Genomic DNA, 16,051 nt, shown 5'->3' with positions numbered 1-16,051 from the left:
TTACAAGACTCAAATCCTCCTACACACACTGAATGATCATACGTAGAAAAGCACAGCCGTCTTCCCTTCGGCTTAGAGCTCAGTGCTCTAAGGGGGATTTCATTCCCAACAAAATGCCATCCTTTCTAGCCTCAGGAAGGGAAGCCCTTTCAGGGTGACAGAGAGCAAGCTGCTTCTACCGCTGCTCTTCTCCCCCAACCCCAACCCCTACCCCCTCGCCGGGGGCTGTTCTTCCTCGTGCCGCCTTCAGGCCTCCCATCAGGTCCATGACCTCAACAGTAGTTTGTTAAATGTGCCCTTTAAAATATATGCTCATGAATAATTTTAAGAGGAAAGTGATTTAAACTGTAAGTGCTGGAAATAAGTAAGCACCTGATACCTAATATGTAAGAATTTTCCCTCAAAAAATCAGTCTTACTCTGCAACTACTGATGGTTTATTAGGGTATCAATTTTCTCGGAAGAGCGAGAAAAACTATAGGATAAGAATAACTACCTGGACAACCAGCTTGTCCTGTGCCTCTGGGCACTGTTATCTCTGCCCACAAGTGGCCTTGATGCCTTTCACACACACTCCCGCCCCCCCCCCCCCCGCCCCCTCCCCGGGTGTCTGTGTATGAAACCTCCAAACACAAACACTGAGGAAAGATAAGCAGGTTCTGATGGGAAAATGCAGGTCTCAGTGGAAACTGTTCTTAACCTGGCAAAGTGAAGACTCAACAAAGAACTGTTAGGTTATAAGGATACAGAAGCAGACGGTTTTTACTGTCAGGAGAGAGAATTTTGCAAGTAAGGATCAGAGTGGAAATAAATGCTAAATAATGATGATGATTATTTTTAAAAATTTGAAAATAAAATAATCCCTTTTTTCTCCTCCTGAACAACTTGAAGTCCTTTTAAAATTGGGTGAGAGATGAGAGCAATTAAGAGGAAGGAACCCTGAGAAGATTTCTTTTTTAAACAAGGGAACTTTGGAAAAGCTAAGAAGGAAGTAGAAAGGTTTAGGAGATGTGTGCAGGCACGGCTGTGTGACTACAACTAAGCTGCCTACATTCTGCTCCAGTTGGGGTTTTGACAGGTGACATGAAAAGAAATGAGCTGTGACCAAGGGAAGAGATGGTGAGGGGAGCACATGGGAGGCGTGATGAAAGGCAGATTTGTAGATACAGAAAAAGGAAACCCTAGAGGAGAGATGGGACATGCATGCCTGAGGGACATTGTTGGTCCCTGGATCCTTTGGCTCAGGGGGTTCAAGGCTGGACACAGCGATAGTGGCAAGGGGACAGGTGTCAGAAGGTTTTGTCCATGACTTCATGCAGGCGCCTCCTCAGCCAGGAGCCCTCAGAGCTCTGTGAGCACGCTGATCCTGCGCTGGAGGATTAGGCATTTCATTCTCCTTTTGATCCAAGAGATTAGTGTGTTCTCCCTCCTGTTCTCAATGAAGCGGGTGGGGACAGGCAGGATTTAGAGAAAACCCGAGGGACCTAGCCTTCCAGAGTCTATGCTCAGAGGCAGAGGGCATCCTAGCTTTCCCCCAAGATTAAGTGAAAGTTTTCAGAAACCCAGGGCAAGAGCCAGCTCCCAGGCTGTGTCTGTATGAGGACACCCCCTTCAGTGAAGACAGAGCCTGGGGGCAGCATGGGCCCAGAGCTTTTTGGTTGTTGCGTGTTACCAAGCAATCTAGGTCATCATGCAATACCTCCTCTCAGATGTTTGATGAGCCAGTGAGTCAACACAGTCACCAAGTAACCACAGAATGTGCAGTCAGGTGCTAAGTGTTCTGTTTACAGTGAAGGGCATAGGATCACTGGCCACATTTCTTTCTACTTTCCAGGGCTTCACTCATGAGGCAAAATGGCAGGTACTCTATATTGATACCACTTCTATTACCCAAAGATCTAATAGAAGGTGCCTCTAAAAATACAACGGTTAATGACATAGGGAGCAAAGTGGAGTAAAAAGAGCAGGGTTTTGGCATCCAAGGCAGTTGCCAAATCTGACTCGGCTCCTGGCTGAGGGATCTTGGGTCAGCTGCTTGGCCTCTGCGTGTCTTCCCTTCATCTGTGAAATTAGGATGCTGTTGCTGATGATGTTGATCCCTAGCTCCTAGTGCTATGAATAGCCATCAAGTGTGAAGGGTCACCTGAATGTCAGCTGTTCCTACTCTAACTCAGGTGGGGAGTCCTTGGCCCCATGAAAGCCCAGACACACCCCGTCGGGCCCATAGCAGGACTTGCTGGAGTCAGGCATAACAAGTTCTCCATGAACTTGGTGGGTGCAGACATAGCTCCGATTCAGGGGAAGCCATCACTGTCAGCCCAGACAGGTGGTAGGCTTCTCTGCACCCATGGTGGGCAGGACCCAGCTGAACACCTTGCAGGCTTATGTAAAATGAGCTCTACTTGACATCAGTTTTTGGAAGTTTCAAACTGCTGCAGAAGTCTGAGTCTAGCGTCAGTCATGTTGAAAACTTGATTAATAGGATCAAAGGAAAACATACTACTTAAAAATTACCTCTATTACGAGAGGTAAAGTCTCACAACCCTTCTATAATTTTCACAAACTTTTCTACAACTTTCAGAGACCTTCTTACCATTCAGAAATAACCAGCTTCAGAACTCTCTTTTTGCCCCCTTCAAAATGCATCGCCATACCTCTTGCTTTCTATTACCAAAACCAAACAATTTCTTTCAAATTAGTTAATATTCTTAACTCTCAGAACCCTTAATTCTTAGGTGACAAGTAAGTAATTAACATTCCTCAGTTAGCAATACATTCACATTTTAAGAGATATATTTCAAATAAAATGCAAGATATATTCGTGAACAGATTCAAATTTATCCCCTAGATTCCCTGCAATAAGAAGCCCAAAGCAGGCAAACTCAGATTAATTAATATTTCAGTATCCTGTTATTTCAAAACATCCAGATATTTAATGATTTTTACTATTTAACCCAGCAGAACTCCAAAGCTTTAAGTTACCAAAGATTTTGGAAAACTATGTTTAGGTATATAATCATTACTGAAAAGCTTTATGAAAAACCCTTCATTTTAGTTGTATCTATCATGTCATAACTTGATGAGATGTTGAAGTCAATTATTACTCCCAAAGGCATTTTGTTGGCAAATTTGGACCAGGGATAACATGATCGTCTTGACCACTTCTAGGGGGCTGGAGAAGAGGTGTGGTGCGGGGAGGAGAAGGGAGATATTGTATCTCCCTTCAGCTTGTTCCAGGAATACCCCAACTCTCAGGCCTCCAGCAGCTTTAATGCAAAAGTACAATATTTTTTCCCTCACAAAAATGGGAGTGGCCCCTGCTGCAGCCTCTGCAGCCTCCTCGAGGGCACTTCGGCAGCGCCCACCCATCTTGGAGAAAAACTTGGGGGTTCAGAAGGTTTATTTCCCATATTTTTCTTTCTGAGTAGACTGTAACAGCATGAAATCTTGCATATAAGTAGAGATCTTATCCTATTTCAAAACAGAAACAAAAACAACCTCTAAGGTAAATAAATGAGTACTCCCAAAAGGAGGGACTGGGACATTAGCCTTAGAATCTTAACTCACAGTAATCCAGAGCAGCAAGGACCTTTGGTCAGAGTGGCACAAAGCCCAAACAGCAGAGACAGGGGATTCCCTGTGTTCATAAAATGGCGATGAGCAAACTAAGTCCCCAAAAGATAAGAGAGCAAGCGCAGAACATCTGTAACCAAAGTTACATTACAGACACACAAAACTCTCACCGGCAAAGTGTTTGGGAGAGCAGGGAGGATCCCCAAGATTAAGAACTCTTGGTAGCTGCTGGGAAGTTCCTGCAATCCCTGCCATGGCTCATCTTGCCATAAGCAGCTGAGCCCCTAGCAAAGTAGGATATGCCCCCATCTTTAAACAAATTAAACCAAACAACAAAGAGACATAAAACAATAATCAACAGAGACACTCTTATATACTGTGGGCGAAAGGGGCCACATGGGAACCTGACAGGCTCAGGAAGGCCTGCATGGCGGTCTTGCAAACTCAGAGACCTAAAGTAACCACAAAGGATGGTCTGAAATTAAACTTTAACTAAAAGCAGTTATGGTGGGTAGTCACCTCCTAGGCCGGTATCTTCACTGACAAGGTCAACCTTTACCTTAACTGAGCCTACCTGTCTTTTTGCATCTGTGATAACACAACCTTGAAATGTCTGGGTAACTTGTAACTTCCCTTTTTCCGGACCCCTTGAGGCACAACCTAATGTGGTGGGCGCCAGGACAGATACCACAAATTCCTTCATTGTTATCATGTTAATTGTTCCTGCACCCACCTAAGTATGTGTCCATCATTTTACTTCTTACCCAGTCCCAGAGCTTTCCTGGCTTTGCTTTCTCCTGCCTCTCTAGTCATCACCAATGGATTTCATGTGTATAAAAATAGATGAGAAACCGCCATTCTCTGGAACATTATCTCAATCCGTTGAGGTTCTGCTTCCTGGCAATTGTTGACAGTTTGGCTCAAATAAACTCACAAAAAATTTTTACAGGTTTGAATGTTTTTATGTTAACAATACAATATTTACATGTGCACACAACAGACAGACAATTGTCTGTGGCTTCCCCACTGCAAGACAGAATACCAGACAGACTGACACACATGCCTTGTGTCGACCCTAAGCTAATCAGGCTGGGGTTCGGAGACTAGGCAAGGACCATGAGAGGCTGCTTGCAACCAGTAGCTGATCAGACTCACACCAGATTTTGGGGGGGCGGCAGGGTGCAGACAACAGACACCCCTCATTAGAGAGTTACAGGACATTTGATTAAACTTAGGTTTTAGGTGAGATGACGGGGCTTGCTGAGGCTGTGACTAGGATTCAAAACAGGAAATTTCCTGGCAGCGCTGCAAATAAAGAGTCCAGCCCTCAGCCCCTGGAATCTCCAGTCCAGGAAGCAAGTGGGATTCCTGGTGCTCACCCCAGAGGAGTCCCTGCTTGTCATCCTATCAGAGTTGCCAGAAAATGAAACCTGACAACCAATGGATTTGGGCTGCTTGCCACTACCTGAGCCAATTAAGGAGAGACAGGGTTGAATCATATATGAGCATTTATTCTAATGCTGGGAGTATGGGCGAGCAGCAGGCCATCCATAAAAATCTGCTCTCCCCCTCACCCCCATAAGCCAGATGCTTATATGGGGTAGAAGGACAAAGATTACATGGGGAAGTAGGCAAAGGGGATAAGAATGGGTATAATGGTTACAGGTTACAGGTAATGCAGGCTGGGGTGTTGCAAAGGGCAGGTGCCTCTGGATTCTATTGTTTCAGCAACAAGGCTCCTAATCTTTCCATGATAATAGGCAGTTTTGGGATAAGGAGAATGAACCACATTCCAGGTTAACTCTCAGGTTCCTGGGCCGTACAACTTTTAGACAGATCAGAATATGCTTTCTTTAATCAGAGCAAAACAATCACAGTTAACAGAGCATGATCAATATTTCTTATACATATATCTAGGCTCTACTATTCTATTTCTGGCCCTAACATTATCAGCAAGACCATGGTTCTTTGCTTCCTGAGGGAAAGATTTCAATCAAGAGACAACCAGCAGGAGAGCAATCAAGAATTGATGGGCCGCAGCAAAAACACACTTAGGACAGTGAGCCAGAAAGGGCATAGAAGTCAGAGAAAACGGGGCTTGGGGACAGGTTCAGGGGGTAAGCCTGGGAAGAACTGCCACTGCCCATTGCTCCCATAGAGTTAGGAGATGCACACCTGTGGGGGAAGGAGTGGGGGAATCATCCCGGAAGGAGAGCATGTGCTGGGTCCTGAGCTTTGAGGTTGTTTATCTCTCTCTTTCAGGTGGGGAGTCTTAGGGGAGGTCTTATGGAGGGGGCGTCTCAGTAAAATATTCAGCAGATTTCCAGGTGTGGTCTTCCAGGGTCATGGTCCCTGCTGATTGGTCAGCACAAGCACAGGAATCATTAGTCAATGGATCTGGTCCTGAGGCAGCCACGGTGTCACTTGTCTCATTTTGCTGCTTTTCTGGGACTGTAGCTGAAATACAACTGAGGCCTAGTGTTATCCTTAGTGAAGAAAAGGTCAGGGGGCCTAAACCGCACGGCAAGCGATATGTCAAGGGAGGAAAGGTCCACTTTCTCATCCCCTCGCCCCGCTCCCTGTCAAGGCCCCACATTAAGTCTGCTGAGAAGCGGGCTGGCTGCAGGGCCCCTTGGAGAGTCGGTGGCTCCACTCGTCCTCACAGCTGACTCTCTTGGGTGCTCCCCTCTGGCCTCCCCTCACACAGTCACAAGGCTTCAGTGGGCCCGACCCAGCCGCACCCCTATTAATGCCCCAACACTGCCCTCAGCATCGCATGCCCTGGAGGTGGGAGCTTTATCCCCTCACGCTCCTCCTCTTCCCTCTCTGCCCAGCGCCCACCCCCAGGAAGGCTGTACCCAGCGCCCAGTGCACCCACACACCCCAGCCGCCCTGGGAGACCGAGTCACGCGATGGGATCCCCCCTGAGGACATGGACATCACGGATGAGCTGCCCTTGGGGGCGCCCGGTGGAGGATGGGAAGATGAAGTGAAGGAGTGGCTGCAGGATGAGGGTCTCCTGAGCTACCTGGACCAGCTGTGCTCCCAGGAAGACTTTGTCACCCAGGTGGGCTGGCTCACAGCTCGGGGCCTACAAGGTCCCAGAGGGTGGCGCTGCTGCACCCAGACCCGGGTTCCCCCAGGCTGATGGGATTGGGCTCTGCTCTTTGCTGCTGAGCTGGCACGTAAGAGTGTGTGTCTGTGTGCGCATGTGTGCACTTGTGTGTGTGTGTGTGCATGTGTGCACTTTGTGTGGGTGTGGTATGTGCTGTGTTCATGTGGCTGTACCCTTGTGTTTGTATGTGAATGTATGTTTCTGTGTGAGCACATAGTATGTGATATCTGTGTTCATGTGGTGTGCTCTTCTGTGGGCATGTGCATATATGTGTTTCTGTGTGTGCACGTGCATGTGTGTGTGTGTGCACCTGATGACCGTGATGGAGTGAAACACCCACCTGTGCAGGAGGACGGGGTGGGTCTTGGCTTTCCCACTTGTCCTCCAGGCCCCGCTGACTCCCAGTTCACTCCCTGCCAAGGGGCTCACGGCCGCTTCCTTCTGTCCCAGGTGGAGGAGGTCATTGACCCCCAGTTCCTGAAGCAAATGAATTCCCCAGACGCACAGCAGGACCCCTTGGCCCTGGCTGAGGAGTTGGAGCAGGAAGAAGGGCTCACTGCTGCCCAGGTGAGCCAGGGGAGGGTGGAACCTTAGGGAGATGGGAGGGGGACCCCAAGTGAGCCATAGGACCAGGGACCCCAGGGGAGTTAGAGGAGGGACAGGCCCTAGTGAGTCAGGGAGGGAGGGATCCAGGTAGGTCAGGGGTGCTGGGGAGGAGGGGCCTCAGGGAGCCAGGGGAGGGAGTACCCGGGTAAACCAGGGCAGGAAGTAACCCAGAACCAGGACACACATACCTGTGTCCACCCCTGCCTGCAGGCAGCACATGCTGAGGGGCCAGCCCTGGGTGGGAGCAGCGCGGGACAAGAAGGAGAGGACAACAGAGAGGAGGAGGGGATGGGAGCCCCGAAGGGCAGGGGCACAAAGCTGGGAATAAGGCACAGGGGACGGAGTAGAGCCTCATGACTGTCGTGGATTCGAGTCACGGTGTCACCTCCTCCTCTCCTTCCCCCAGTGCCATTGTCCCATCACCCACCTCCTCCTCCTCTCACACACGTGTGCAGCGCCAGTCACTGTCCCCTTCTTCCTCCCAGCTGGTAGAGAAGCAACTCCTGGCCTCCAAGGAGGGGGGCGTGCAGGCACCCCCGAGTCACGGTGCTCCACTGTGGGACTCAAGTCCTTCTGAGTCTGCGAGCAGCCCAGATGCCCAGAGGCGTGACCAGGATGACCAGCTGAAGGTCAGGATCCTGCTGTTCCACTGAGATGGGAGGATGGGAGGCAGGGAGGGAGGTCAGGACCCTTAGGGCGGGGGTGGGTCTGGGCTGGGAGTAGGAGCAGGACTGTTAAGATGGGGGTGGGCCTGGGGTAGGAGCCGCACCTTTGGGGCATTGTGGGTCAGTTATGAATAAAGATAATTTTGTTTGAAAATGCTCTGGGGCTGCTGTGTCCATACTCGGGTCTACGCTGCTCCTTGGAGAGGAGACCTGAGAGGAAGGGAGGAGCGGGAGGTCCTGGGCCCTCTGCATCCACAGGGGACCCTCAGTCCCTCCTTCCCAATTGATAGGGACCTCTTCCCACTGCTCCTGGGAGCACACAGCTCTCTAATCCCCAGGGACCCCTCCCATCATTCTGCTCCCAAGGCCAGACTGAGGCCTGACCTGAGAGGGAAAGGCTGGGCCTCAGGGGCAGGCTGTCCCCTCTGGGCCTCCTGCAGGAGGAGCATCCTCTGTCTCCGTGGGTGACTGAAAGTGGAGGGGGGTGGGGGAGAGGCTGGGACAAGGGGGTGACAGGGAATAATGGACCGGATGGCTATTTTTAATCCTGCTCACTGACTGAATTCTCTCACAGTGGATAAAGGTATACAGGCCAAATTCTGGGCCAACCCCTGAAATTTAATGCCCAGCAAGTGGCTGGTCATCACCAGTTTAACAGTGGAGAACAGTAGGAAGTAAACCCTCTGGTTTGAGGGTAAATGGACTGAGGGAAATTTGTTAACCTAAAAAGGTCAGCCATGATGACCTTGATGTGTCTTCAAGAAAATACAATGCGATGTAAGGAAGTCTGAATATGAGTAAGTAAATGTCACTGCAAACCTAAGGGAAGCATTGCACTGTGAAAGCAGAAGGTGGAACACAGCTGTGGGAAAGTGGTCAAAATGTGCGAATGGGTGCGGTGTTTCACTGCTCTGAGCGCACAGTCACCGAGCACCAACCTCTTATTAACTTGGCTCTGGATTTTGGCTCTGCTGCTGGTGGAAGAAGGTACCAACCAGCTGGTACAATGATTTTGAATCACCTAATCAAAATATTCCTTATTGTAAATGGCTACACTGTTCCTCAGATTTGTATAAGTTCTTGGGTAAGTTTGGCGGTGCTGGTCAGTTCCACAGCCTCTAAACTGCTTTGACCTTCCTTGGAAGCCCACCATGTGAAGGGTGGCAGTCACTTTAGACGTGCGATTAACAGCATTTTGCTTTAAACAGAACATTTTGATTCTGAGCATTTGGTCTAAAGTCCCATTTTATATCAGGGCTGGTTTAAATCTTCTCTTGGACAAAAGCACACCCTTTGAGATCTCTTCTTTTCCTCTCCAACATGGTAACCCAGAGTATGAAGCTTATTGTATAACTAGAGGCCCGTTGCATGAAGATTTGTGCAAGAGGCCATCCTTCCCCTGGTTGCTGGCACGGGTTTTCCTCCAGCACCTGGGACCTAGGTCTTTGCTCTGGCCGTCGCCTTCCATCTTTGCTCCAGCTGGAGTCTTCAGTCTTCTCTCTGGCCGGAGCACTGCTCCTGTAGCTCCCTCCACCCCCCGCCCTCCCCCACATAGCAGGCGCTCAGCCCTGCTTGGCCACACCGCACCTGCATGCATGCTGCCAAGAGGCCCGGAGCGGCTGGGGGCGGGGCTGCCACCATCTTTGTTGGGTTAATTTGCATACTCACTCCTGATTGGCTGGTGGGCATCATGAAGTGATGGTCAATTTGCATATTTCTCTTTTATTAAAGTAGATAAAAAAATTGATTGGCCTTTGTCTCTGGTTTCCAGAAGGGAGACTACATTCTAAGAATTTCCTGGTTTGATAGGAGTCTATTTGTTATTCATGAGCCCCTTGCCCCAGCCAAGATGGTCAGAATGGAGGTTGGTCACCAGGAAGACCAGCCATGTGATGAGAGGGTGGAGGCTTTGAGCCAGCCTAGCTTCCAAGGAGGGCAGGGATGCTGGAGATTTCATTCAACCCTGTGACCAATGATTCCACCCATCCTAGATGCATAGGGAAACCCCAATAAAATTTCTGGACACTGAAGATAGTGGCGCTTCCTGGTAGTGATCACATGGATGTGCTGAGAGGGTGAGGCACCTTGCCCTTGTTGGGGAGGGCGTGGAAGCTCTGTGTTCATGACTCTTCCAGACCTTGTCGTATGGGCATCTTCATTTGTCTGATCCTGATTAGAATCCTTTATAATACAACTGTGTAATATAGCCTTTCCTGAGTTCTATGAGGCATTGTAGTGAATTATTGAAACCAAGAAGGGTCCCTGGGACCTCCTGGACTTGTCGCCATTTGATGAGAAGTACAGGTGTTCTGGAGATCCCCAAACTTGTGGCTGTCATCTCAGATGGGGAAAGTCTTGTTGGGGACCGTGCACTTTAACCTGTGGAGTCTGATGCTAACTTGGGGTGTTTCCATCAGAATTGAATTGTGTTGCCACATACAAAGGCTGTACTCATGGCCAGGGAGAAGGTGTGCCTGCCCTGCCCCGGTCTCCCTAGGATTTTTGTAGGGTCACATATTCCAGATAAGATTTCTTTCCCTTAACTTCATATCATTCCATGTATTTTGTCTTTAGTGGCACATGTGTCTTAGGAAAGACTCGTAAATGGATAAGTGTTTAGTTATTGTTGAAACAGCCTGCAACTCTTCTTTTTTAAGTAGTCAGATATTCTCAGGCGGTCTGAGAAAATCCCATTTTTAACAACTGGTTCCAGTGCATCCTGTGCATGGGCTGCTATTCAGGATGATGTTGAGCCCAATGACAGTGGTGTCCTTCTCTGAAACACTAATTCAAGGCGTAAGCATTTGCAGGGGATAAAAGGGGCTACTCATGAACACAGAGGCTCTGACACCCTAAGAAACAAGTGCAGGGAGGCAGTTTTGGGGATCAGCCACTCACATGGCTACTCATCTCAGCCTGTGACCCAAGATCCCTTGGCATGGGGTCCGCTGAGGGCCATTGCCCCACCTCGGGCATCTGTTCTCCTTGAGAGCAGCCCAGGGTCCTTCAGCAGCAGTTGGCATCCTCCACCTCAGCACTGGTGCAGGCTCCTCCCCTGTCTGAGGCTGCATCACCAGGGAGGCTTGATAAAGTGCCCAGCTGTCCTCAGCTTCAGAAATGCTTGCTTACCTAGGCTAGGTCTTTCTCCTGAGCTCTGCTGGGCACAGCCTCTCAAGGCACCGTGCCCTCTGCTTGCCGGCAGCTGGCTGGCTCAATTAACACCAAGAAAAGGAGTCTCCTCGGCTGTGTCTCCTAACTCACTCTTGGGTCCGGCCCATTCTGTCTCCCTCTTAGCTTGCACAACTAGAAACCTAGTTGTCAGTTTGAAATGCTTCCTCTAGTTTAGCAGCTCCAATTAGGCATCTCCAAAACTCATATGAACAGAACCAACAACTACCTTCTTCAATGAGATCTTACATTGTGCTAAAGGTTTTCCATGCATTTCCATTTTCTTAGCACTTTTATTGTGAAATATGACACACACATACAAAAAGAGCTTAGAAAACAAAAATATACCTGTGAGAGAATTATCACAAACACTCACGTAGCCAGTGATTAGATTAAAAAAGAAATAAAACATAGCTAACACCCCAGAAACCACCTTGACCTCCTTTTCCCTAACCCCTCATTCTCCATTAAAGACAGCCTTCACCCTGACATTGCAGGTAATCATTTCCCCGTCTTTATTTTTAGTCGTCTGCTGCAAAATATGCATTTCCAAAGTTGGGTTTTGTCTTGCAGTTTGTCAGTTTCACATACATGGAACCTCACAGTATGTGTTCTTTTGTGTCCTGCTTCTTTTGCTCAATATCACAGTTGTGATTTATGCACATTGCTTTATGTAGCTGGGATTCATCTATCTTCTTTGTGATGTAACACTTCATTGCATGAAAGAAACATACATTTATCCACTCTATTGTTCACATCTGAGCCAATTCCAGGTTGTGGCCACTGTAACAGTGCTGTTATGCGCATTCCTGCATGCATCTCCTGCTCACACAGGAAGTGCTGGGCCAGGGGCTCGCTCATCTTCCCTGCAGTAGATGGTGCTGAGCCCTTTCCAAAGTGGCTGCATCAATTCATGCTCCATCCCACCACCAACAGCAGTACTGCCAGTTGTCCTCACATGAGCTGTTTCCAAGCTTCTCTGTTATGTGTGACAAAGCCCCCATTCACTCCAAGGCCTGACTCCGCATCCTTACCAATGGTGGATCCAGATGAACCAAGATTCCAATTTTAAAATAGACCGTGTACTTTTCCTCATGTGATCCTTCCACAATTCCTGTGGAATAGCATGATTGTCACCATCCTGAGGTGAGGAAACCGGTGCTTAGGAGTTTAGCAAACTTCCCTCGCAAGTGGCAGACCTGAGATTAGCTCCTAGGCCCGTCTGACTCCAAAGCCCATGCACTCATTCCTAGGCTCACAGTCCCAGCAAGCAACACATTTGTAGATTTCTGTTTCTTAGTTCATTACTCTCCCAGCCACTGTTCCACACAGGATAGTTGCACATTAACTGGTCCCTGATATTTATTAAATATTTACGTAAAATACTGTGACTTTAATCCTGCGAAAGGTCTTGGAAGAGAAATATTATCAGGCCACACTTGCTCTAGTAAGTCTCTTTTAGCTTTTATCCAAGTTTTAACACCTACCACTTGGCAAGGTCCTCCCAAAAGAAGACTCCACAGGGGAAAAATCAAACATGAGAATTCAAGCGACATCTTCTGGATCCCCACGTCCATTGCACCACGGGGTCCTGGCCTGTGCTGCATTTGGGAGCCTTAGTTCACTGCACTTGGCTGAGTTGGCAGGAAGAAAGGACAAGAATAATGTCAACTCACAATGTTTCATCCCATGTCGATGTGTGTCAGATACAGGACAATGGGAAATAGAGGGACAGAAAAGGAATATCCAACAAGTGCCAAGCAAAGAAAGCTGGGGTAGGAATATTAATATTAGAACAACTATAATCTCTGTGATGTCTTTGTTGCACACACACATTTCCACCCCACTCGTCAGCTACATTGCCCAGTCTTTGGCACTCATGCAGAGGGGCAGTCCTCCCATTCTGTTTGTTATCAAATGATCGTATAAGAAAGCTTAAGGCTCCTCACTTCTGATTCTGGGCAAAGGGAGGCAATACCCAGTCATGACCTGAACATTCCTCTAGTGTGAGGTCCACCAGAGAAAGTTCAGCTTTCACCTGATCTGGAGGTGTCGCCATTGATTCTGCAAATTTGCACCAAGTCTAGTTTCTCTTGAGTCCTGGCTCTATTCTCACCTGTCCGACCTTGTGTGTTAAATGAATGGTGGGAGGAAGGAGCAGCATGTGTTGCTTCACCTGGAAAGACATGGGTCAGCTTGAAGTGTCCAGGGCCGATGAACAGAAGTTATCCAGGAGGTGGCGCTGCAGGGCCTCTCTTAGCAGAATCTCCAAGGGACTTGGTGCCAGCAAAGAGGTGAACTTGACAGAAAGAAAGTTGATTGCTGGGTCTTAGAACTTTCAGGCTGCTTCTCCTCTTCCTTTTATGTGAACTAGAGAAAGAGGTGGAGAAGAGTTAGTACAGAACACCAAACAGAGTCGTGGGAGAGAGCCAGGGAAGGAAGGAGTCAATGTGTAAACAGCTGGTGCTTGGAAGGAGTTTGGTCAGTCCCCAGGACTCAGCCTCCCCTGGCAGCTCACTCAGCTTCCTGTGCTGTGGGGGCCTGAGGGGAGGGCACCGGAGGGGCCTTCCTTTGCACTGTGTTTTCCGGGATACTTTGAATTTTTCTCTTACCATGGGTATATGCTATTTGAACGTTTAATATACTGATAGAAACATGCACCTGCCCAGCACCTATTTAGTGCTCTGGGGTGACTAGGACACTTTCACACACATCTATCAGCCCGAGCAGGGGAAACTCCCCTCCTGTCTTTGCTGTGGGCCAGGGGTCCCAACCCCCACTGGAATACCATGGGCACAAGTTTTGACTTGTCTGTGCACCATCTGTCTTATTTGCTTAATATTTAAAAATATGCTCACTTTTTTTTTGCATAAGTAAATGTGTTGTTATTTATTTATATTTTTAAGATTGCTCTCTAGAGAGAAAGGAAGGGAGAGGGAGAGAGACAGAAACATCAACGTGAGAGCAAAACCTCCATCAGCCACCTCCTCCTTGCTCCCTACCGGGGACTGAGCACAAAACCCTGGCGTGGGCCCCAACAGCAACCTTTCAGTGCACAGGACGACACCCAACCACCTGAGCCACACCAGCCAAGGCAAGTAAATGTGTTTTTTAAAAACCTTTATAGGTCTCAATCAGGCTTTACCCAATAGTATGTGAATGTGCATTCACATCTATTAAGCATTTTTAAAAACCTTTCACCGCATTGGTCTGATTGTCACATAGTAGGAGGAATTGGTGGTGAGAAAAGACTGAAAAAACCTAATAGTTGGGATGAAGTAAAGGAGGGGTACCCCAGCCCCAGGCTTCTGAGAGGCTACATCACCTTCTTGGGGACAGATGAGGCTTCTCAGGGGTCAGCCTGTATTTATGGCTCTGGGGTGACATCCTGGGCATCAAGGAGGTATCTGAAGGGTTGAAAATTTTCTCCCTGGGAGGAATTGTAACACATTTTTGTACCATTCAAAAAATAAAAAATAAAAAAAGGAAAGGAAATACTGAAAGTCAGCCCTGAACAAACAGCCACGAAGAGCAACCTTGGCAGGAGGTCGCCTCCTGCCCCACCTCCCAAGATGCACTGTGACCACAGTTTACACAAGAAGAAGCTCAGTGGACACTTCAGCCAGTTCAGAAGCCAAAAGTCAAGGTGACCTTGATTCCCAAATGGCTCCTTTACTACATACACCTTCTACTATCACCTCCTTTCAACCAGCCTCCTGCCAGGTCACATGACAGTAGAGCATGACCTGCTCCCTGCTCTCTGCTGGTTGTACTAGTATTTGGGCGAAAACACAAGTACAATAGAATGCAGGAAGTTTGCTTTCTGGTCAAAATGAGTCCTCAGGTGAGGCAATAAGGGGAGAAGTACATTGTGGACTTTGTGCTAACATTTCTTGCAGACTTTTGTATGTAAGGTGCTGTGCAAACACTTTGCTTATGTAACCTTCACAGCAGCCCTGAGGTTCAGAGAGGCCAGAGGTACAGCCCCAGGACTCTCACCTGGCAGCCCAGGGCTGCTTGCCCCAGAGTTCCCCCGCAGGCCCGGAGCACAGGGGCCTTGGAGAGTCCTGATGCCTGACAGCATGTCATGAGTCTGAGAAGGTCAGCAGTAAACACTTAAAATGAAGCCTTACTGTTCTCCAGTCTGGAGTTTCTCACACTTAGTTCACAATGGGTCCCCTTGCACCAGGCCTTTTTGGATGGAGTTAATATTCCCCGAAAATAGAAGGGAGTGAGCCAGGCCTCTGAGGGCCCTCTGAGCAGTTGTGGGAAGAGCTTCCCCTCCCAGCTCAGCTGCTGGTGGGCTCTCCCCCAGCACTCTGTCTCTGACCAGCCTGGGATCGGTCACTGTGGCCAGACGGCCAGAAGGGATCACTGGGTGCCACCTAGTCTAGGCCCTGGAGTCCGTGCCTGTTTACTGGGGACCCACCCAGAGAAGGACTTTTTTTCCTTATTCAGGATATTTTTTAACTATAAGAAAAAAGACAACTCCAGTGATTTAAGGGAGAAAAAAATGGAGGGAGGTTATGTACACATCTGCTCGAGAAATCACAGGCTCTGCCAGTGCAGATAGCTAGACATTAATAAAGGAAGAGGGCAAAGGGGATCATTTCCTTAAGCATAATCAACTAGGGAGCATAGGCTTGCTTCACTAGGAAGCTACAGCTTCACACACTCCCCAGGGCATCCTGGCCCTGAGGACATAATCCCCCCAGGTCCTCAGCAAGGATCATGGGAGGGGGAGGTGATAGAAATTCCTCTGCTGGGCACATGCTCAGCACAAGTCAAGATGGTGACCACAGAGGCCTGTCAGTCTAGCCTGAGAAGAGGATCTGATTGGATAAGGGACACAGAACCCCAGAAGATCTAGGAAATGGATTGGTTGGAGGGTGGAACCAGCCCAAGGTCATGAAAGATTATAAGTT

At 48.6% G+C, this 16,051-nt stretch overlaps 1 protein-coding gene across 1 annotated transcript; it reads left to right on the top strand.

Moving 5' to 3' along the window:
- The first annotated feature begins 1,833 nt into the window (after positions 1–1,833).
- Positions 1,834–14,214, top strand: LOC129151635 (NUT family member 2G-like). The gene is made up of 5 exons (XM_054727162.1): positions 1,834–1,860; positions 6,407–6,639; positions 7,138–7,254; positions 7,779–7,922; positions 14,033–14,214. Exons 1-5 carry the CDS (start codon positions 1,854–1,856, stop codon positions 14,042–14,044), a joined length of 513 nt encoding a protein of 170 aa, XP_054583137.1. The 5' UTR covers positions 1,834–1,853; the 3' UTR covers positions 14,045–14,214.
- Positions 14,215–16,051: the final 1,837 nt, after the last annotated feature.

This window comes from Eptesicus fuscus, chromosome 15 (assembly GCF_027574615.1).
Source record: "Eptesicus fuscus isolate TK198812 chromosome 15, DD_ASM_mEF_20220401, whole genome shotgun sequence".
Classification (NCBI taxonomy): Eukaryota; Metazoa; Chordata; class Mammalia; order Chiroptera; family Vespertilionidae; genus Eptesicus; species Eptesicus fuscus.
The sequence above is the reverse complement of the archived record's forward strand: the minus strand, read 5'-3'. Positions and strand labels throughout refer to the sequence as shown.